At 39.5% G+C, this 23,908-nt stretch overlaps 1 protein-coding gene across 1 annotated transcript in view; it reads left to right on the plus strand.

The window, feature by feature from the left end:
- The window catches only part of DNAH11 (dynein axonemal heavy chain 11), a 357,268-nt gene that overhangs the window by 104,651 nt on the left and 228,709 nt on the right, over positions 1–23,908 (plus strand). Inside the window, exons 31-34 of the mRNA XM_068973106.1 lie at positions 16,061–16,192; positions 17,987–18,147; positions 21,635–21,791; positions 21,908–22,053. Coding sequence (XP_068829207.1) covers positions 16,061–16,192; positions 17,987–18,147; positions 21,635–21,791; positions 21,908–22,053 — 596 coding nt within the window. The remainder of the gene's footprint in view (positions 1–16,060; positions 16,193–17,986; positions 18,148–21,634; positions 21,792–21,907; positions 22,054–23,908) is intronic.

The raw sequence follows: 23,908 nt of genomic DNA on the forward strand, positions 1-23,908 counted from the left end.
TTCTACAATCAACATTTTGTTTTCGTTTCTTACTTTCATACCGTATTGTGTATGCTTTATCCAACCCTTTCTTATTCCATCGATATACCTTATATTTATGATTGATTTCAAAGGAAGTTGCAGATGTCAGTCATCTTTACCCCTAAGTCCCTTGGACTGCAAGGAGATCAAACCAGTCATTTCTTAAGGAAATCAGTCCTGAATGTTCATTGGAAGGACTGATGCTGAAGGTGAAACCGCAGTACTTTGGCCACTTGATACAAAGAACTGACTCCTTGGAAAAGATTCTGATGCAGGGCAAGATTGAAGGCAGGAGGAGAAGGGGATGACAGAGGATGAGATGGTTGGATGGCATCACCGACTCGATGGACACGAGTTTGAGCAGGCTCTGGGAGTTGGAGATGGACAGGGAAGCCTGGCGTGCTGCAGTCCATGGGGTTGCAGAGTCGGACAAGACAGTGACTGAACTGAACTGAACCCATTTCATCATTTTGATTTCAGTTACTATATCTCAATTTCTCCAAGTTTTTTTTTTACTTATGTAAAAATCAGTTTTTTGATGAGTTACCTCATCATTATGGTTTTTATTCTATCCCATTACTAGTCTTATTTAGATTATTCTACTGATTGTTTTGAGGCTGGTTTCTAAAATTTAAATTTATTTTTTGTACATTCATTTTCTATTTATTTATCTTTAAATGAAACAATGATGAATATTTTTGAGAAAAGGAACAATTCACAAAGAAGATAGACATCATAAACCATTCAACACTTAATGACAAAGAAACAAACATCAGTTTGGTTCAGTTCAGTCGCTCAGTCATGTCCAACTCTTTGCAACCCCATGGACTGCAGCACGCCAGGCCTCCCTGTCCGTCACCAACTCCCGAAGCTTGTTCAAACTCATGTCCATTGAGTTGGTGATCCCATCCAGCCATCTCATCCGCTGTCATCCCCTTCTCCTCCTGCCCTCAATCTTTCCCAGTGTCAGGGTCGTTTCAAATGAGTCAGCTCTTTGTATCAGGTGGCCAAAGTATTGGAGTTTCAGCTTCAGCATCAGTCCTTCCAATGAATATTCAGGACTGATCTCCTTTAGGATGGACTGGTTGGATCTCCTTGCAGTCCAAGGGACTCTCAAGAGTCTTCTCCAACACCACAGTTCAAAAGCATCGATTCTTTGGCTCTCAGCTTTCTTCACAGTCCAACTCCCACATCCATACATGACCACTGGGAAAACCATAGCCTTGACTAGCTGGACCTTTGTTGGCAAAGTAATGTCTCTGCTTTTGAATATGCTATCTAGGTTGGTCCTAACTTTTCTTCCAAGGAGTAAGCGTCTTTTAATTTCATGGCTGCAGTCACCATCTGCAGTGATTTGGGAGCCCAAGAAAATAAAGTCTGCCACTGTTTCCACTGTTTCTCCATCTATTTCCCATGAAGTGATGGGACCAGATGCCATGATCTTCGTTTTCTGAATGTTGAGCTTTAAGCCATCTTTTTCACTCTCCTCTTTCACTTTCTTTTATTTTTACCATGCATTTATTTTTTTATTTTATTTTATTTTTTTTTAGTTTTTTTAACATTTAGGTTTTTTTTTAAACTTTTTATTTTTACTTTATTTTACTTTATAATACTGTATTGGTTTTGCCATACATTGACATGAATCCACCACTGTGTACATGCGATCCCAAACATGAACCCCCCTCCCACCTCCCTCCCCACAACATCCCTCCAGGTCATCCCCGTGCACCAGCCCCAAGCATGCTGTATCCTGCATCGGACATAGACTGGTGATTCGATTCTTACATGATAGTATACACGTTACAATTCCATTCTCCCAAATCATCCCACCCTCTCCCTCTCCCTCTGAGTCCAAAAGTCCGCTATACATATCAGTGTCCTTTTTGCTGTCTTGCATACAGGGTCATCATTGCCATCTTTCTAAATTCCATATATTTGTGTTAGTATACTGTATTGGTGTTTTTCTTTCTGGCTTACTTCACTCTGTATAATCGGCTCCAGTTTCATTCATCTCATCAGAACTGATTCAAATGAATTCTTTTTAACGGCTGAGTAATACTCCATTGTGTATATGTACCACAGCTTTCTTATCCATTCATCTGCTGATGGACATCTAGGTTGTTTCCATGTCCTGGCTATTATAAACAGTGCTGCGATGAACATTGGGGTACATGTGTCTCTTTCAATTCTGGTTTCCTCCGTGTGTATGCCCAGCAGTGGGATTGCTGGGTCATATGGCAGTTCTTTTTGCAATTTTTTAAGGAATCTCCACACTGTTTTCCATTGTGGTTGTACTAGTTTGCATTCCCACCAACAGTGTAGGAGGGTTCCCTTTTCTCCACACCCTCTCCAGCATTTATTGCTTGCAGATTTTTGGATCGCAGCCATTCTGACTGGTGTGAAGTGGTACCTCATTGTGGTTTTGATTTGCATTTCTCTGATAATGAGTGATGTTGAGCATCTTTTCATGTGTTTGTTAGCCATCTGTATAAGAGGCTCTTTAGTTCTTCTTCACTTTCTGCCGTAAGGGTGGTGTCATCTGCATATCTGAGGTTATTGATATTTCTCCCGGCAATCTTGATGCCAGCTGTGCTTCATCCAGCCCAACGTTTCTCATGATGTACTCTGCATAGAAGTTAAATAAGCAGGGTGACAATATACCTTGATGTACTCCTTTCCCAAAATTTGGAACCAGTCTGTTGTTCCATGTCCAGTTCTAACTGTTGCTTCTTGACCTGCATATAGATTTCTCAGGAGGCAGGTCAGGTGGTCTGGTATTCCTATCTGTTTAAGAAACAAACATCCGTAAAGCAAAAATCAGAAGAAATATAAGGGAAAAGAAAAAATATATAATCATAGTGAGACATATTAACATTTCTCTAAGAATATTTTATCAAGTGCAAAAAAATAAGAATAGAAGTGTCTGGAATTATATCATTAATTTAAATATAATAGATTTCTATTTGTGTTAATTTATATTAATCTTATATCCTTTACAAATATATTAAAAATTTTGTATCTCATGCATTGTTTTTAGATGTCCATAGGACATTTAGAAAAACTGGCAAAAAGATAAACATTGCTGCTAAGTCTCTTCAGTTGTGTCCAACTCTGTGCAGCCCCATAGACGGCAGCCCACCAGGCTCCCCTGTCCCTGGGATTCTCTAGGCAAGAACACTGGAGTGGGGTGCCATTTCCTTCTCCAGTGCATGAAAGTGAAAAGTGAAATGAAGTCGCTCGGTCGTGTCCGACTCTCAGAGACCCCATGGACTGCAGCCTACCAGGCTCCTCCGTCCATGGGATTTTCCAGGCAAGAGTACTGGAGTGGGGTGCCATTGCCTTCTCCGAGATGAACATTACTGAATTTCAAAAAGTAGAATTCTTTTTTGTGTGTGATTCAGCTATACATGTACGCATATATTATTTTTGAACTTGTTTTCCATGATAGGTTATTACAGTATATTGACTGTAGTTCCCTGTGCTATGCAGTAAATCTTTTGTATATTTATTTTAAAGGTTATCTAGGTTTTGTTTTTTTTTTCTGAAGGAATTCTGTGTATCCTACACTGAGCACATGTCCCTTCATGTTTTTCTCCTTCTTTCTTCCAGGTTTCTACAGGTTTTGAGAGTTCTGGATTAATTTTGTGTTCAATTACTTAGTCTGGGATTTCCCAGTCATAGAGGCAGGGTCAACTTGGATGCCATAGCTGCATGTGGCAGAGGTGTGAGATGTTGATTTCTTTTGGAGAACTTTTTCCTATCAAAAGCCTAGCAAGATGTTTCAAGCTTACTACTTGCTTCTCTGAGCTAGAAGGTAGAGTCTTTCTAGAACCTTTCACTGGATTGTGTAATACTCTGAGGATCTCAGCTTGATGTCAGCATCTCGACTCCAACTCCCTACCTTGCTCAGGGAGTGTAAGAGGCAGAGACGCAGACATGTTCTGTGGCCACGTGGGCAGTTTAAACTTCAGTGTCCAGTGTTTGAGTCTCTACTCAAACCCTCCTTCAGGCTGCATGACATCAGCCTTGTAACCTCGTTCTGCTGCTCTGGCATAGATGTACATTGGCATTGGGACTGTCACCTACTCTTCCCCAGCCCTTTCCCCTTCTTCCTTTCCCATCCGTCTTCCCCCTCTCTTATACTTGGCTGTGTACTTTGAATGTGGATGTGTGGATTTTATTTAAATGCGCTCTGTGTTAATAAAGGAATTATTCATTCAGTGTAACCCAATGTGTTGCAAGATTGCCTATTGTTATTATTATTGCTATTTAATACTGGCTGTCTAGCTTGTTTTTATTTTTGGTGCTTATTAATAATAGTGTAATAACCAGTCTTGTGTCTACATACCTGTTGCACATATTTTTCTTCCTTTATTCAGGATAAATTTCCAGATGTAAAACTGCTAGCTCAAAGAGCAGAACTTTTTAAGCCTTTGAAACATCATGCCAAGTTTACCTTCCCAATATCAGTGTGTGAAAATTGTCCATTCCCTCCCCTGTATTTAGCATTGGGTCGATTCTTTTTATTCTCAGAGCTAAAATTATTCATAGTCTAATAGCTTATGTTATTCAGCTAATAAAATTTAGTGTTTTTTACTCCTTTAAAGTAATTTAAAACTTTTACATTAGATGAGAAGTAGACAAATAGGATGGTTTATGAAGACAGCACTTACATGCTTAATTATAAAATACTTCTAGCATGAATTGAAATGTTTGACAGATCAGCCAACGGATGCCTTCAATATAGCATTTCAGCATTGCCACTAAGTTGCACACGAGTGAAGCTAACATTTGAATACTGTTAAAGCTGTAGTTTGGTTCATGAGAAGTGTGTGCATCTGAATTGAAACTCCTTAAAAATGGATATACGATTTGCTAGAATTTGTTTTTAATTAAAATGACTCTTGCTAATATTGTGAGCAGCTTGGAAGATGAACTTCAGTCCTTTAAAAATAGTTTAATTTCAAAACTGAGTTGAGTGTAGTAACCGATGATCTACCTGAACAAGTAATTTCTTTCCTTAGTTCTCAATTCCAAGTTGTAGTGAAATTAACTAAGGTAATTATTTTAAAGTCACCCCCCCCAACATCTTGTATATTTGCTGATATTGGGATTAAAGGCAAAAATACTGCATTTTGTATATACAGTGCTGCCTTGTGCCAAACTGGAGGTAAAACAGATAAAATTTCTCAGATTTGAGAGTTCCTTCACAAAAGTATTTTGTTTTGTTAGACTTGGAATCTGATAAGAAACTATTTCCATTCTTCCTTTATTATTACACTATATGAAAATCATCCAAAAAAGGGAAGCATTTTGGACTTGAAAATATTAATTACTAGTGTACTGGTACATCGCCTAGGGTACTTTTAATAAGACTCATGGTAAGGAATATAAAGCTTTTCTTATTAACCATTCACCCTTCCTGACCTTAAATATTCTGAATTATTATGTGTATAGAAAGAGATTCTAATTTTTCTACTTAAGGTCAGTTTTTAGTCTCATTTTTAATCACTGAGAAATTCTTTTAAAAACAACTAGATGCTGTGTTGATAGTGTTCTTATTTTGTCCCAACCCTTTGACTCAAAGAAGAAGGCTGCAGCTACCCACTGTGTATTAGACATAAGTTAATTTTTTGTTTGTTTTTGTCTTTGTAGAAAAGTGTGATCTGATAGGCTCATGCTTCCTAATATAGCAGGAACCTCCCAGATGATGAGTAGAGCACATATTTTCTACTGCCCCTCACATCTGTTAAAAGAAAATTTTTCCACAGACAATTTACTGACCTAGTAGGCTTTTATTCAGTGATTCATCAATCAGGCAGCATTCAATCTGCAGATGGAAAGAAGCTATAGAAAGAGCTATAGAAAATGAGAGACTTTTATAAACCAAAGTGAGCAGGAGCAAGGGAGGAAATTATGCTGGGCATTTACGGATTGTTTAAAGCAGGGTGACTTTGAGAGTAAGGAGCAAAGGGAGGCCTAAGAGCCCTGTCAGGTAATGTGTGCTGAGCAGGCAGGTACTGATTGGTTGACCTAAGCCTTCCTTTTCTGGGAAAGTCCAGTGTAGAAACAGTTAAGTTTTAGGTTGCTTACATGGGGCTTTAGCATGAGCAACTCCATTTTGGGCCCAGCCTGGTTACTTTTAATACATCACAACTTACATTGAAAGATAAAGTATACAAAAATAAAATCATACTGCAGCTGGAAAAACTAGACCAGATAATTTGAGGAATGCCTAGAAGTTGACAACAGATGGAATCAAACTGATAGATAACTAAGAGGGGCCTATGTATACCTGTGGCTGGCTCATGTTAATATATGGCAAAGGCCAACTCAGTATTGTAAAGCAGTTATCCTCCAATAAAAAAAAATAATTTTTTAAAAATAATTTTTTAAAAAGCTATTGCCATGATAAGCCTATTTTATTCCAATGAAATTCCAGAGGGATTTCAAACTGAAATTCAATAAAGGGAAAAAGCATGGGGCTTGTGGTCAGGGATAAGTACTGAATGTCTAAGAGACAGACATTTGGAACCAGTCCTGCCTCTTGTACGTCCTGAGAGATCATCAGTGAGTGTTTGTCCTGGGGATAAAGCCCTGAGAAATACTTCATAAACGAAGTGAGACATTTATTGAGGACTTCTGCCATGACTGTGTCTTGACTGTAGATTTTGGGTTGGGTAACTTTTTCTGTGCAGGATGGAATAGTAAATATTTTAGTCTTTATGGGCTTTTTCATCTCTTTCACACCCATTTCTCTCTGCTGTTATAGTGGGAATGAAGACATAGACAATTTTAAGTGAATGGACAAGACTCAGTTCCAATCAAACATTATTTATAAAAACAGGTGGTGGGCCATATTGGGCTCATTACCTGTAGTTCACCAACTGTGGTTCTAGAGAAAGCAGCAGAACAGATCCTGAAGTAACTCAAGATCCCCACCGTGACAGATGGAGGTAACAGAAAAATGTTACCCATGGAGCCCTTGAGTCCAGTCTGACCCATTAACTTAAGAGTTGCTTCTTTGAACAGATCAAACACTGACAAAGATTTGCAGTTCAGAGGAGAAAGCAAACACAACAAAGAGCTGGAAAGACGCATTCCCCTGTAAAAAAGATTCTTAGAAGACAGGACAGCACTCCATGTGATTTTATGCTAATATATAAATTGAAAATTAAATGGGTGATTTTCTATGAACACTTTCTTGGATTGATTCAAAGTGAGGTAGAAAGCTTGAGTAGACCAGTAACCACAGAAGAAATGGTAATCAAGTTAAAATTTATATATATATATATCTTGTAAATAGAGTACTGTTCCAATGGTTCTGTCAGACATTTTAGAAACAGATTAATACCACGTTATATCAACTGTTCTGGAATATAGAAAAAGATGCAAAGATTTTTTTTTTACTCATAAAGATCTAATAAACTTGGGACAGAAAGCTGGCAGTGATGAAGTACAAGAGAAAGTTCTGTTGGCCAGTCTCAGGAATTAGCACATCTCCCTTTTTGGTCTGTGATTTCCATTTAGCACTGTAGGGAGACAGTCCTTGTGGGTCTCACATTTTATCCATCTTGTGAGCAGAGGGATTGACTGCCTTCATTCTAGTCTATCTTGACAAACATATTTGTATAGCAGATGTTACTGTATAGAATGGTACAGGATTTGTTTTGAGCAGAAGTCCTTGGTCAGTACATGAATGAACTAACTACTCATTTTATTAACGGTATATTTTGTGAGTAGAATGTTTTAATTCTGATATAGTTTAGTATATCAAGTTTTTACTTTATGATCAGTTTTCTTTATGTCACATACAGGAAGTTCTTGCCTTTCTTAATGTCATAAATATATTTTCCTGTTTTCCTTCTAGGTGCTTTCTAGTTCTATTTTTCATTTAGATCTGTGATCCATACATCTCTTCTTTTTCCTTTGAATTAACTTTGTGCCTTGGTAAAAAGTCAAATGATTATTTATAGGGGGGCTTATTTCCAGATTCTTCTGTTCCATGGATCTGTTTCTCTCTATATACCACATCCACAGTGTTAATTACTGTAGCTTTATACTGTATCACCTGGAAATCGTGTTACATGTACTCTCCAATTGTATTATTTTTTGTCAAAATTATTTAGGCTATTCTAAGTTCTCTTCCTTTCTTTCTCTCTTTTTGATGCCTCTGTGTGGCTTGTGGGATTTTAGTTCCCTATGTGTGTGCTCAGGTACTCAGTCGTGTCCGACTCTTTCTGACCCCTTGGCCTGGGATTAAACCCACACCCTTGGCAGTGAAAGTACAGGGTCCTAACCAGTGAACCACCAGGGACACTGGATCACCAGGGAATCACCCCGTTTTTTTTCATTTCCAAATACATTTTTCTATCATATTGTTTGTTTTAAAAAGCGTCATCAATCATTTAGTCTAATTAAATTTTAACTGGGATGACATTGAATATAAATATATTGGAAGGATGAATATCTCAGCAGTGATTATTTTTAAAATACAAGAACATGTTATGTCTCTTGATGTGGATATTCTTTAATATTTCTGAGCAATGTTTTCTGAACAATGCTTGCTGAGTTGCTTCAGTTGTATCTGACTTTAAACATGCAAATTAATTTTTAAATTTTATTTTGTAATGTTTGTAGTTGGTGTATAGAACTATATTGACATTTTAACATTCACCTTGTGTCTGGAGACTTTTCCAAATTTGTTTGCTAGTTTTAGCATGATTTTCTTTTTAATATAGTTTCATAGGCTTTCTATGTGTATGAATATGCCATCTATAAATAATAGGAGTTTTACTTCTCGTCTTCCATTCTTTTTTCCCTTTATTCCCTTTTCTCAAGTTACTGAATTAAGCTAGGACTTCGGGTCCAGTGTTGAATAGAAGTAATGAGGACAGACGATCCTGGCCTCTTCCCAGTCTTAGGGAAGAACAGTGTTTTAAGTATAATAGTAGTGCTAGATTTTTGTAGACAATCTTTCTCAAATAGAGTAAGATACCTTCCGTTACATACCAAGACTTTTGTCTTGAAGAGATACAGAAGTTTTTCAAATCTTCTAAGATACTCTCTTGTGGTTTGTCTCTTTTATTCTGTTACTATGGTGAGTTTTGAATACAAAGCCAGCTCCAGTTGTTTATGATGTATTACCGTTTATTGATGTGTATATATTTTTTGCTGGATTTTATTTGCTAATATTTTGTCCAGGAATTCTGCATTTATGTTCATAAGGGACACTTATCTGTAATTTTCTATTATAATATCTTTGCGAGTTTGGGGATCAGGATTATGTTCCTTAAAAGGAACTGAGAAGTATTGTATTCTCATGTATCATTTTGTGACAGACGGTGACTGATCGAAATCTCTGGTGATGCTCTCTGGGCCTGGCATTTGCGTTGTGAAACATCTCCTCGTTTCACTTATACCTTGATTTCTTTCATGTACATGCTGTTGTGTAGCTTTTTTTTTGTTTTTTTCTTGTGTCGGCTTTGGGAATTTGTGTTTTTTCGAGGTACTAACCCGTTTTTAATCTCAGACCAGGTCTGGCAGATGACAGCCATCTGACCGCATCTGGCCTGGTGCGCATACTTTTGGCTGCTTTCGCCCGGCACTGGTCTTATAAGTGGCGGTGTTGCAGTAGAGACCATGCAGCCCTCAAAGCCTGAAACGTTTTCTGTCTGGCCCTTTGCTGAAGAAGGCTCATCCACCCAGAGCTAAGTTTTCAGACTTAACTGAATTGCGTATGTCGTCCTTTACCAACATTATCCTTAGCGTATCTGGAGGGTCTGCCGTTGTGCCCCTCTTTCATTCCTGGCTGGTAATTTGTGTTTTCTCGCCTTTGTTTGTAATCAGACTTCCTGTATGTTTATCAATCTTATTTAAGTTTTCAAAAAAACTAATCTTTGTTGATTTTCTCTGTTTGTTTTGTATTTCACTGATTTCTGTTTTATCTTGATGACTGCCTTTCATCTACTTACTTTGAGTGTAATTTGCTCCTCTTTTTCAAGTATCGTAAGGTGGGAGTTTATTTTAGTGATTTTTTTTAATACCTTTTTCTTTTCCTATAACGCATCTGAAAGGAACTTGAAAACTTGATGAAGAGTATCTATCAGAAACTTACAGAGAAAATCATGCTTAATGGTGAAACGTTAGCATCATTTTCATTAATGTCAGGAATGGGGTCATTATGCTCACTGTCTGACATTCACTGCTCAGTATTCTGCTGGGGTTTGTGATGTGATTGAAGGAGAAGTGTGAAATGAATAGTGCAAAGGAAGGTGAGAAACTGGGATTCCACAGACTTGATAGTGTCAGAAAGTGTGGGACCTAGTTTCTCTGGCAATTTTCTTTGTTCTCAGTACATGAAAGTCCATTTTTTTCTGATATTGCTAAAGTTAAAACATTGGTGGGTTTCAAGATTAGAGATCCTTATGGCTATTGTTAAAAGAGACGCAGAGAGTATCACTTCTGTGTTTGTCTGGCTGGAAGGAGGTTTGAGGGTTCTGGTAGTTGACTCCCAAAGTGCTGTAGTTGTTACCTTAAATGTTCACTTCAGCTTGCTGAGCTGAGGACTTACAAGCTCCAGATTTGACCATTTCTACAGAAGGGCTGTTCCAGCTGCTTTGCCACTATGACTTGGGTGTGCCTACACTGAGAAGTCTATCCCTTGATGCTGGTAGAGTTGCCGTGTTTCTGCTGCTGCAAGGACAGTGTTCCTCCTGTGTTGCCTCGTGTATTTGTCATTGTTAAGTCTCTCAGTCGTGTGCAGCTCTCTGTGACCCCACGGACTGCAGCATGCCAGGTTTTCCTGCCCCTTATCATCTCCTGGAGCTTGCTCAAACTCATGTCCGTTGAGTCAGTGATGCCACCAGGGAAGTCTCGCATAATGTTGACAAGCTGTATTTTTAATCATCTGTCACTTGGCTGAACTTTTCTTAAAAAGGAGAGATCAATAATGGAGAGATCACAGAAAGGCTCAGACAAGTGCTTCTGAAAGGATGTGAAATTATAAATGTTTTTAAGGGACATAAACTATTATTTCTGTTGTTATAATCAACACTTTTTAACAGAAATTCTGGTACTGGTGTTAGACTTGGGACACTACAGACTGGGTATCTTGGCCAAGATGGGGAAAATATCCAATGCGGAAGTACCACTTTTCTAACCAATGTGTGATAAATTTTGCTGAGAAACTTACATGTGGGTAGACTCTTGCTCTTCCTTCACTCATCTACTCAGCAAACATGCATTGAGCACCTACTTTCACCACCTAGTTCCCCAGTGGCGCTGGGGACAAAGCTCTCAACTAGGCAGACACAGACCTTGCCCTTGTGGAGCCTAAAAGCAGGGTATGATGAACACTGAATGTGGCAGTCATGAGATAACAATCACCTCTGCTTTGTTACCATGTAACTACATTTTTTGGATGTAGAATGTGAAAAGTAGATTAATGCTATAAGGCTGGATGTCTCAAGTACACGTTTTTCTTCCTTTGAACCAACTATTCACTGTGTTTGATTTTAAGTCTCTCTGGAATGCTTTTTGCATAACCACTGCTTTTCCGACTTGAAAGTGGTGGGTGGATTTGGTCTTGTGGAGGCTGGTACAAGGAGTCTATGCGATGTGATCAATAAGAACTCAGGCTCTGAAGTCAGACTGTCTGGATTTGAATTCCCCCCCTGCCCTGTTTGGCAGTTGTGGTTAATATGCCCGTGAGTCAATTGTCTTTAACCTGCAAAATGAGAATAATAGAGTGTTGTGAAGATTGAATGAGATAATATAGACAATAACCCTACGCAGTGCCTGGTGCATTGTGCACTCTGATTTCATGTGAATTGTGCGTGCTATGGTTATTGTTTCTCTGCCTGCCTTCACTATGCATGCTGTACCTATAGAACCTTCTGCCATTTAGCTGCACAGCAGTCTCAGGGCAGATTGCACTATTTGGTGCTTTCTGGAATGTGGTAATAGTACTAAAGGAAATCTGTTTTTGACAGTAAAGATTTGAGAGCCTTTGGTGATATGATATATTCACTTACAACCAGTTCATTCAGGATCTAACAGTTTGTCATTGACTGTCATTTGCAAAGTTATAAAGGAAAGGGGTCTGGTATTCCCGTCTCTTTCAGAATTCTCCACAGTTTATTATGATCCACATAGTCAAAGGTTTTGGCATAGTCCATAAAGCTGAAATAGATGTTTTTCTGGAACTCTCTTGCTTTTTCCACGATCCAGTGGATGTTGACAATTTGATCTCTGGTTCCTCTGCCTTTTCTAAAACCAGCTTGAACATCAGGAAGTTCACGGTTCACGTATTGCTGAAGCCTGACTTGGAGAATATTGAGCATTACTTTACTAGCGTGTGAGATGAGTGCAGTTGTGCGATAGTCTCAGCATTCTTTGGCACTGCCTTTCTTTGGAACTGGAATGAAAACTGACCTTTACCAGTCCTGTGGCCACTGCTGAGTTTTCCAAATTTGCTGGCATATTGAGTGCAGCACTTTCACAGCATCATCTTTTAGTATTTGAAATAGCTCAACTGGAATTCCATCACTTCCACTAGCTTTGTTCGTAGTGATGCTTTCTAAGGCCCACTTGACTTTACATTCCAGGATGTCTGGCTCTAGATTAGTAATCACACCATCATGATTATCTTGGTCATGAAGACCTTTTTTGTACAGTTTTTCCGTGTATTCTTGCCACCTCTTCTTAATATCTTCTGCTTCTGTTAGGTCCATACCATTTCTTTCCTTTATCGAGCCCATCTTTGCATGAAATGTTCCCTGGGTACCTCTCATTTTCTTGAAGAGATCTCTAGTCTTTCTCATTCTGTTCTTTTCCTCTCTTTCTTTGCATTGATTGCTGAGGAAGGCTTTCTTATCTCTCCTTGCTATTCTTTGGAACTCTGCCTCAAATGGGTATATCTTTCCATTTCTCCTTTGCTTTTCACTTCTCTTCTTTTCACAGCTATTTGTAAGGCCTCCCCAGACAGCCATTTTGCTTTTTTGCATTTCTTTTCCATGGGGATGGTCTTGATCCCTGTCTCCTGTACAATGTCACAAACCTCTGTCCATAGTTCACCAGGCACTCTATCTATCAGATCTAGGCCCTTAAATCTATGTCTCACTTCCACTGTATAATCATAAGGGATTTGATTTAGGTCATACCTGCATGGTCTAGTGGTTTTCCCTACTTTCTTCAATTTAAGTCTGAATTTGGCAATAAGGAGTTCATGATCTGAGCCACAGTCAGCTCCAGGTCTTGTTTTGCTGACTGTATAGAGCTTCTCCATCTTTGGCTGCAAAGAATATAATCAATCTGATTTCGGTGTTGACCATCTGGTGATGTCCATGTGTAGAGTCTTCTCTTGTGTTGTTGGAAGAGGGTGTTTGCTATGACCAGTGCGTTCTCTTGGCAAAACTCTATTAGCCTTTGCCCTGCTTCATTCTGCATTCCAAAGCCAAATTTGCCTGTTAAATTCTTAAAGAGATGGGAATACCAGACCACCTGACCTGCCTCTTGAGAAACGTATATGCAGGTTAGGAAGCAACAGTTAGAACTGGACATGGAACAACAGACTGGTTCCAAATATGTCAAGGCTATATACTGTCACCCTGCTTATTTAATTTATATGCAGAGTACATCATGAGAAACGCTGGGCTAGAAGAAGCACAAGCTGGAATCAAGATTGCTGGGAGAAATATCAATAACCTCAGATATGCAGATGACACCACCCTTATAGCAGAAAGTGAAGAGGAACTAAAAAGCCTCTTGATGAAAGTGAAAGAGGAGAGTGAAAAAGTTGGCTTAAAAATCAACATTCAGAAAACGAAGTTCATGGCATCTGGTCCCATCACTTCATGGGAAACAGTGGAAACAGTGTCAGACTTCATTTTTTTGGGCTCCAAAATCACTGCAGATGGTAAATGCAGCCATGAAATTAAAAGACACTTACTCCTTGGAAGGAAAGTTATGACCAACCTAGATAGCATATTCAAAAGTGGAGACATTACTTTGCCAACAAAGGTCTGTCTCGTCAAGGCTATGGTTTTTCTTTCTTTTTTTTTTTTTTTTTAAAAACAGAAGCGTGACCGAAGGCTATGGTTTTTCCATTGGTCATGTATGGATGTGAGAGTTGGACTGTGAAGAAAGCTGAGCACTGAAGAATTGATGCTTTTGAACTGCGGTGTTGGAGAAGACTCTTGAGAGTCCCTTGGACTGCAAGGAGATCCAACCAGTCCATTCTGAAGGAGATCGGCCCTGGGTGTTCATTGGAAGTACTGATGCTAAAACTGAAACTCCAGTACTTTGGCCACCTCATGCGAAGTGTTGACTCATTGGAAAAGTTTCTGATGCTGGGAGGGATTAGGGGCAGGAGGAGAAGGGGATGACAGAGAATGAGATGGCTGGATGGCATCATTGACTCGATGGACATGAGTTTGAGAGAACTCCAGGAGTTAGTAATGGACAGGGAGGCCTGTCATGCTGCAATTCATGGGGTCGCAAAGAGTCGGACACAACTGAGCAACTGAACTGAACTGAAAGGAAAGGGGACAGTATTGTGTTGCAATATGCTACCCTGGAATAAGGCAGATTTTTGTTGCTACTCTTGTTAATAAACCTTGAGTAAGACTGGAATATTTTATGCAAATAAGCATGCTAGCAAAATGACCACCTAAGAGAGTATCCATCAAACCTTTCTGACCATGATTAATATTAAGAAAATTTATATCAGATCTAATTTACACACATCTGTATACACTCCAGTGTGAAACTGAAATAACACTCATAAAGCAGTTCATGTTCTTATTACTATAATGCAGCATCCTTATTTCTTTATATTCCACGTGATTCCATTCCAGCTCTTTCCATTCTAGGAAGAGAGACCATTAGTTTGAAATATACTGATCTCAGAAATTGCTGGAACCGGCTACTCTTATTTAGGCAAAAATAGGGATATGAATGTGGCTTCCATGATGACTCAGATGGTAAAAAGTCTGCCTGCAATGCAGGAGACCTGGGTTCAATCCCTTTGTGAGGAAGATCCCCTGGGGAAGAACATGACAACCCACTACAGTACTCTTGCCTGAGAAATCCCATGGACAGAGGAGCCTGGTGGGCTATAGTCCATGGGGTCACGAAGAATCAGACATGACTGAGCGACTAAACCACCGCCATCAGGGATATGAAAGTGAAAAGTGAAAGTCACTCAGTCATGTCCAACTGTTTGGGACCCCGTGGACTGTACAGTCCATGGAATTCTCTAGGCCAGAATACTGGAGTGGTAGCTGTTCCCTTCTCCAGGGGATCTTCCCAACCTGGGCATCCAACCCAGGTCTCCCGCATCTCAGGCAGATTCTTTACTAGCTGAGCCACCAGGGAAGCCAAGAATTCTGGAGTTTGTGGCCTATCCCTTCTCCAGTGGATCTTCCTGACCCAGGAATCGAACCAGAGTCTTCTACATTGCAGGCGGATTCTCTACCAGCTGAGCTACCAAGGAAGCACCAGGAATATGAGTAAGATTTAAGTGCAGCAGTCTTCAGCCATACATTTGAAAGCTTTTCTCAGTAATCACCCTATATTCCATGCAAAAACACAAAAAACAGGAAACCAACCAGTCAAAAAAGCACTTTGTTTTTAATTCTTACTATACTTTGACAGAAGCTAGCTCAATTTGACCTTTTAAAATTTTATAGTCATTTCTGTTCCACTGAAGTTATAGACTAGATCATGGTTACGTGGATAGTCAGGTCACTGCAACCAGGAAACTTTGCTTCTTTGTCTGGCTTTGTCATTACCTGCAGGTTGGCTTGTCTTCTCAGAGTATTAGCTCGGGAGGTAAGGGGCAGTAATATTTATTTTATATTACTTAATTAAATCCCTTCCACCCACTCCCCTCCTACCCGTATAGTTGTTCGAGGGCCAGCTGGGACAATGTGTTTAAAATAGTTTTGTAAACTAAAGGGCTTTTTTCAATTATAAAGACTGTTGGGCTATAAAATTCTGGGTTTGTAATTCTTACCTCTAAAAAAATTCCTTCTAGATTTCTCAGTTGAATACACTGATTGCGCTCCTGCTGGGAGAACTCGTACCTGGAGACAGGCAGAAGGTCATGACAATTTGTACCATCGATGTCCATGCCAGAGATGTGGTGGCAAAACTTATTTCTCAGAAGGCAAGTTGCAGAGATTTCATGTATCTTTTGCTCTTTACTAAAAGGGGTGTTTTTGTCAAAAATATTTCCGAGAAAGCAATTTTTTTTAAAGTTGGTATTTTTGATTAGTTCTATGAAATTGGTTATGCTTACTTTGGATTTATTTTATATGGGTTAACAAATATATTATCCTTAAAAGAGTTACCCCAAGTGATATCCCCAGGGATTTGGCCACGTAAGGCTCCTCTAATTCAGATCATCCAAAAGTTAAGCCAGGATGTGGGAACGACAAGAAGTCATGTGTTCATTGCCCTGTTTTGTGGCTTCTCTACACATAAGCATCTTGGCCCATTGGCCTGTGGTAACCACCTTGGTGGCTTATCCTGCCAGTAGTAGTAAGACTGTGGGCCGCCTCACTCATCTCTGTGTGCCTTTGATTATTTTCTTTTTGAAGAAAGAGAAATGTTGGCCACACCTTGTCTTTTCCATTTCAAGCTAAATTACTTTTTTTTTTTTAAAGAAGTTACTTTGTATTCCTTTCAATGCATTGTTTACCTTCTTTCCTTATCTCTTTAAAAAGTCCATGTTTCTCTTTGATACCCCCAGTGTTTAATGTGGAAGAATTACTCATCCTTTTTAAAAAATATATTCCTACTTAAAATGTCAGAAGTACGATCGTCTAGTGAACAAAACTGACATATCATGCCCATAAGACTACTTTTTCCAAATCTCTTTTTTTTTTTTTTTGAGGGTGGTAATTACCTTCATGGTTTGAGGGTATGCTTATATTGTGACATATTTTCTGCTGTTTTTCTAGTTCCTTCTCAATTTATTAAAATCAAAGTGAATTTTAATTCTCTCCACAAAGTGCAAGCAAATGCTTCTTCATGTGAACATAAAAAGAAACACTTCTTGATCCAGGACACTTACTGAATAATGTTGTTTAAATCCTAATCTAAAATTTATCCTTGTAAAATACTCTTACCATGTGTTCTCATTTTGATGATGAGCCATTGATAACTACTCTTTGAATATGACCTTGCATATTTTATCATTTTTTTTATCAGTGATGGTTTGCTTGCAGCAGAAGTTTTAATTTAAAATATGTTCTTTATTTTGTACTTAAAGAGATAAAGACTTTGTCTAATTCCTGCTCATTTGGTGTGCATAAATATGCAATGTGGAGACTCGGGTAGACATCAGACAATGAGCAGATAATAATTTGATAACTTCAGGTGATGCCTAGGAAATCCTTGGGTCACATTGGATCTGGAAAGAGACTGGAATTATTTTTCAAACTGGGAAATAATGGATAGAATTGAGTAAAATAAGAAATAATGGCAATGAAAAAATACGGTTGTTTGGCCTAATGAAAAATGGAGTGGAAATCTCTAATAAAAGCAAAACAATTTTAGAATGGACTTGGTTGAAAGTGTAGTTTGTTTATACCTCTGACATGCTGAAATAATGGATTATGTGCTTTTTCCATCTGATTTCACTGATATGAATATAAAGTCACAAAAGTGATCCAGTCCCCTAGGGTGATTCATAAAAGGGGAAAAAGCATTGCATCAAGAAATTGATGTTGTTTTACAGTAATAGCCTTCTTAAAATGAAGACTTTTGTTACACACATATTTCTGATTAAGTATTCAGCGATTTACATGCAATTACAGTTTGCAGGAGCGTGCAAGAGATTTCCCTTTTGTGAGATTTTTTAGGAGTAAAACGTGACTCAACAGAGTTAATTAACAGATTACATTTGTGGCCTTAAAACTCTCAGTGTTCATGTGTAGTGATCACATGATGTTTTCAGGTCATCACTCCCCAGGCTTTTGCTTGGCTCTCTCAGCTTCGTCACCGGTGGGAGGACACCCAGAAACATTGTCTCGTAAATATCTGTGATGCCCAGTTCCAGTACTTCTATGAATATTTAGGAAACAGCCCTCGACTTGTGATTACTCCTCTCACTGACAGGTAACAATAAGTTGGTGTCGGATGGGAAAAGGCAAGTCAAAAGAAGTCCTCTAGCATGGGTAAAGATGTCTCAAAGTAATTATTTTCAGATGGCTGAAAATAAAGGGTTGCAGGAAAATGTGGAACAAATAGGGAAACTCTATGAAAGCAATATGGAAATGTACTAATTGAGTGACGCAGTGTATGTTGGTGTTAGAGACAAGGAAGGGAGCCAAATTAGAAAAGCATAATGCCAGTTACTATGTGGTAGAAACATGAAATCATGGGTCATTAATAAGGCTCAAGGCAGCGTCTTTGATCTCAGGGTCCATTCTTTCTGGTTATTTATGGCTGACACCCTGATATCAGGATTTCTAACCATTTCTCCCATTGCATCCTTTTGTTGAAAGTGTAAAAAGAAGAATTGCCTATGGTGAGTTCATTTCTGAAGGTTACATATAGTGAAGGAAGAAAAGAGAGCAGGAATGGTTCAGCAGATACAGTACTTCTGAAGCACTGTGCTGAGGCCCGTCCCAGGATCAAGCAGGCAGGATTCCTGCTCTTACAAAGCACACTGTCTAGGGGAGTGTGGCTTGTGAGTGGCTGGGAACAGAGAGGAATGGTTAACAGATTAACAGAGCTGTGTTAGGGGGTAATACTTGTTGTTCACTTGCTAAGTTGTGTCTAACTCCTTGTGACCCCATGGACTGCAGCATGCCAGGATTCCTTGTCTCTTACCATCTCCCAGAGTTCACCCAAGTTCATGTCCATTGAATCAGTGATGTCATCCAACCATCCCATCCTCTGTTGCCCTTTCCTCCTTTTGCCCTCAATCTTTCCCAGCATCAGGGTCTTTTCAGATGAGTCAGTTGTCCATATGTTATGACAAAAATAATACAGGGTGATATGTTAGAAAGTGTCTTGAAGGGAGAGCCTGCTATAGATTGTGAGAGGACAGTGGAGCCAAGACTCAAATGATAACAGGGAACCAGCGAGGCAAACATCCTGGGCCAGGTAAAGACAAGTACAAAGTTTCTAAGATGGAAAGGCGCTTGGCTGCTTCAAGCGATAGATACAGAGCCCAGTGTGGCTCAAGTGTGTCAAAGGAGCAAGTGGTTCTTAAAAGTTCATTGCCACTTTGAGGATATGCCACATTGACCTGAAATTCTTTGTTAGTATTCCAACCTCTACTGAATTAATTGATGGGAGAAAGCATATTTAGTCTTTGGCATTAATGAAAGAGAAATCAGACCTCAAGATCATACTCATGTTCCCAGTTACCCAGTTATCACCATGCCATGTAAGTTACCTGGGAATGAAAGTGCAAACAGCTTCAAGTCTGTCTGTCGAGCTGGGGTCGTAATGGTGGCCCTGGGAGATTGGTGGAATTCCCTCATTAGCTTTGGGATTGTTCTTAAACGCATTAATCTACTTGTGACTATGTCATTGATAAATCATAAGGCTTCTGAAATTGTTTCTCTAAATCAGTTCTCTTTAACTTGCCTCTAACTAAAGTCAGTGTTCACTATCTAGTTAATTTATGTACCACTTTCAGTGTGAGAAATTAAAATCTGTAGCCTGACAAAATCACTTGTATTGTCAAAACTGCAAATGCCTAGAATCTGCTGTATCCGTGTCATTGTAAATAGAGAAGGATACAGGGTACAGGACAAAAGGGAAGAGGCGTTTTAAAGTCTATCAATAGGGAGGACCAATAGCATATTAACTTTCCAATTTGAAAATCACTATGAGATTTATTTGGAAGTAAAAAGGAAGATTAATATTCCTTTTATAGAGTGAATAGGGCTATATAAGATGTTCACATTATGTTCATTTCTCTCCCATTTCATTCTTGGGATTATTTACTAATAGTTTACATTAACACAATGATACCTTGCAAATACTTCCATTATGTCCTGATTCGTGTTGACCTCCCCTTAGTGTGGTAGGCTGGAAAAATATCGTCTCCTTCTCCCCTATGTGGGCGGGTTCAGAGACCCAGGTCACCCAGTTTGTAACTGAGAGACTTGGGCTGAAACACAGGTGGACTGTTTCCTGGGACACAGGCTAAGCTGCTTTTACAGAAAGATCTGGAATATAAGGGCCTCAATAGCATGGAAGCTGGGGTCTCAGTTGGGTGACATTCCCGAGGAGGGTGGTTCAGCAGTATTGGCTTCCGGGTGGCCAACATGCTACACATGACTTGAACACTTACTTCATTTCATGGAAAAAGGGAAAAACACCTCAAAGGCATCCTAGGGTGTGCATGCTCATTTCGGTGCATATCACACTGGTTGGAGCTTGGTCACTTGGCTGCTCCTGGCTGGAAGGCAGGGAGAAAATGTAGTCTGTAGCATATAGGTGGTCGTAGGCCCAGTGGAACTTGGAACCACAGGAAAAGATTGCTAGGGCATAGTCTGCAGTAGAAAAAGTGCTATAATTGCTAGGCCAGGGATCTTTCAACTCCATATTCATTGTAAGATGCTCTGAAATGTGGTGGCTGTAAAAAATAGAAACTCTTGCAATTTCCATAAGTAATTACGTCAATTTGCATAGTACTTTGAATTTTTAAGGCATTCACCTTTGGCTTTCTTAGCCGTCCATTGCTTTCACCACTTGGCCACCTCATTGAGTTGGCTTTCTTAATATAACCCTATAATAAACCTCATTTTATGGAGGAAAACACTGAGGCAGGTTGATGTCAGAAATGCAATTTAAGGTTACCATTTGATGCATGGCAGAGTAGACACTAGTCCTGGGTACCCCCACTAGATCCCCTGTCTGTACTAAAACAAAGATAATTCATGAATCTGCAGAAACCCCATGTTAGGTCCTGGCCAGGTATTAGTTTTCCTTCTTTTACAAGTGTTAAATTCTATCTTAGCATATTTTTCCTTAGGGTAAGAATCTGAATCTTTCCTGCAAAAATAAGTATTATCATAGTCTAAACACACATAACACATTCAAAATGAATTTATGAATACATTTTAATGTAATAAATTGTCTTTGTTGTATTTGCTTTGTGTAGTGAAATAGGTATATATTATCTGCATACTTGGTGTTTATATATATTTGTACATCTCATCTCTTAATGTATTTATTAAAATATGAAGTGTTTAATTCTTCATCATCCAAGATTCCTATTTTTCTTTTATAAGCAATATTTGAAATGTTGTCTGCCATATTAATAGTATGTTTACCTAGAAATATCAGAAATTCAAGAGCATTACAAATTAAGTGTCATTTGTATTCAAATACACAGCTCTTCGGAAATGAGATAATGCAATGCCTTCTTCTCTATTATTTTTAAACAGCCAACCTGAAATTAAATTTGTTACAATATTATTCTGACTTTTACCATGAACAAATCAGAGGCATGTCAACATTTTGTATTACAGCTACATTCTGGACCATAGCTTTTTAAACTTACAAAAATATTGGATTGTCCTTCACTTTTTCTAGGAATCTCATATAAAATAGTAATGCTTGTGTCTTCTTTTGCTTAAAGGTGTTACATTACTTTAACTCAGTCCCTTCATCTCACCATGAGCGGGGCTCCAGCTGGCCCGGCTGGAACAGGGAAAACAGAAACCACCAAAGATCTTGGCCGTGCGCTTGGCATGATGGTCTATGTGTTCAACTGTTCAGAGCAGATGGACTACAAAGTAGGTTATAAAGTGATGCAGCCTAATAGTATTATTCCTCATCTGGAATGACTCGAACTAATACACTAAAACTCTTTTCTGTTAACAAGTTCTTAATGCTTCACTCCATCATTTAGTCCATAGGAAATATCTATAAGGGACTGGTGCAGACAGGAGCCTGGGGCTGCTTTGACGAGTTCAATCGAATCTCCGTGGAAGTTCTGTCAGTGGTGTCAGTGCAAGTGAAAATGATACACGATGCCATCAGAAACAGGAAGGAGAGGTGAGTGGCACGTGGCTTCTTCCTGCTGTTCCAAGTAGAAAGAGCACCATGGAGCAATGGAGGAGACCTCATCTCCACAGTCTCTGACCGCCTCTCCCTGTCCCGCGAGGTGGATAGAATGAGACGGACTGGGTGAAGATTTATTTTGAATAACCCCCCATGTCTTTGCAGTGGTGTTTGAGTGTTGAATACAAAACGGGTGTATCACATTACTTTAATTACTTAAAGAATAAACACCCTCTGCAACACTGAATCCCGTTATCAATTCTCAGTCCTGATCTTACTTGACCTTCTGGCAGCATTTGACACCATCTCTCCCTTCTGCATGATACACTTTCTTCACATAGGTTCCAAGATCCCACATCCTCCCAGTTTTCCCTCATCCTCAGGGCTGCTCATTTGCTGATTTCTTCTTGACTATAAAATGAAGGGAAGCATAGTATCCATCTCACAGATTATCGTGAGAATTAAGTGCAGAGCACTTGGGCAAGTGCCTGACACAAAGCACCATGTCAGTGTTGTTATTAAGTTGCTAAGTCATGTCCAACTGTTTGTGACCCCATGGACTGCAGCACGCCAGGCTTCCCTGTCCTTCACTGTCTCCCAGAGTTTGCTCAAACTCATGTCCATTGCAGAGTAGGCAATGGCACCCCACTCCAGTACTCTTGCCTGGAACCTCCCACGGATGGAGGAGCCTGGTAGCCTGTGGTCCATGGGGTCGCTGAGAGTCGGACACGACTGAGCGACTTCACTTTCACTTTTCACTTTCATGCATTGGAGAAGGAAATGGCAACCCACTCCAGTGTTCTTGCCTGGAGAATCCCAGGGATGGGGGAACCTGGTGGGCTGCCGTCTATGGGGTTGCACAGAATCAGACACGACTGAAGCGACTTAGCAGCAGCATGTCCATTGAGTTGGTGATGCCATCCAGTCATCTCATCCTCTATCTCCCCCTTCTCTGCCTACCTTCAATCTTTCTTTGCATCAGGTGGCCAGAGTATTAGAGTTTCAGCATCAGTTCATCAGTGGTTATTCAGGGTTGATTTTCCTTTAGGACTGGCATTCCTTCTGGATGCCACAATCTTTGGGCCTCTTCTTTCCTCTGTCTCTATTCATTCCTTGACCACCTCATTTAGCCTCATGGCTTTCAACGCCGTATCAATGGTGCTGGCTACTGGATGCCCAGATCTCCTTTCTCTGATATCTAGACTTACATAGACAATGTCAGCAATTGTCTTGGGGCATCTTAGGACTCAGTTTGAAGTCTCGTTGGCCTGTCATATTTAATAGCTCCAAAGTCAAAATCTCGGTCCTTGAACTAACACCTGTATTATTATTTGTCTTGTCCCAGTAGAATACACCCTCACATTCTTCCAGTTATTTGGGTCAAATAGATCTAGAACCTAATCACTTCATAACTTGATGCCACACTCCGAGAGTCAGAACATGAGTGGGACTTAGGGTTTGATGGATTTGTTTGGGAAATCAGTATTGCAGTACCCAGTTATGGTTTTCTTTGTACCATTTTTTGTATAAATTGCCATCTCATGTATCTGGCCTACCCATTGATGCCCATTTTTAGGGTTTTTTGCTCAGCTAGCTGTTTTATCCATAAAAATGTCAGTCTCCCATCAGGGAAGGGTCATCCAGTCCCTTGAAACTGTGAACCAATTACAGAAGTTTCTAGTTAGTTTAGATATATCTGAATATTTCTACCTTCTAGGAAAGTTCTCAGTCCTTCGGCCACATGGCTCTGGGAAAACCGCTTCCTGTGTTTACCATGTGTCTGCCGCCTTACCTGCCCCTCACCTAATGGTATGCTACAGAAGTGAGGTTATTCCCCTGTGATTTCCAG

Source organism: Capricornis sumatraensis, chromosome 5, assembly GCF_032405125.1.
Source record: "Capricornis sumatraensis isolate serow.1 chromosome 5, serow.2, whole genome shotgun sequence".
In the NCBI taxonomy this organism is placed as follows: Eukaryota; Metazoa; Chordata; class Mammalia; order Artiodactyla; family Bovidae; genus Capricornis; species Capricornis sumatraensis.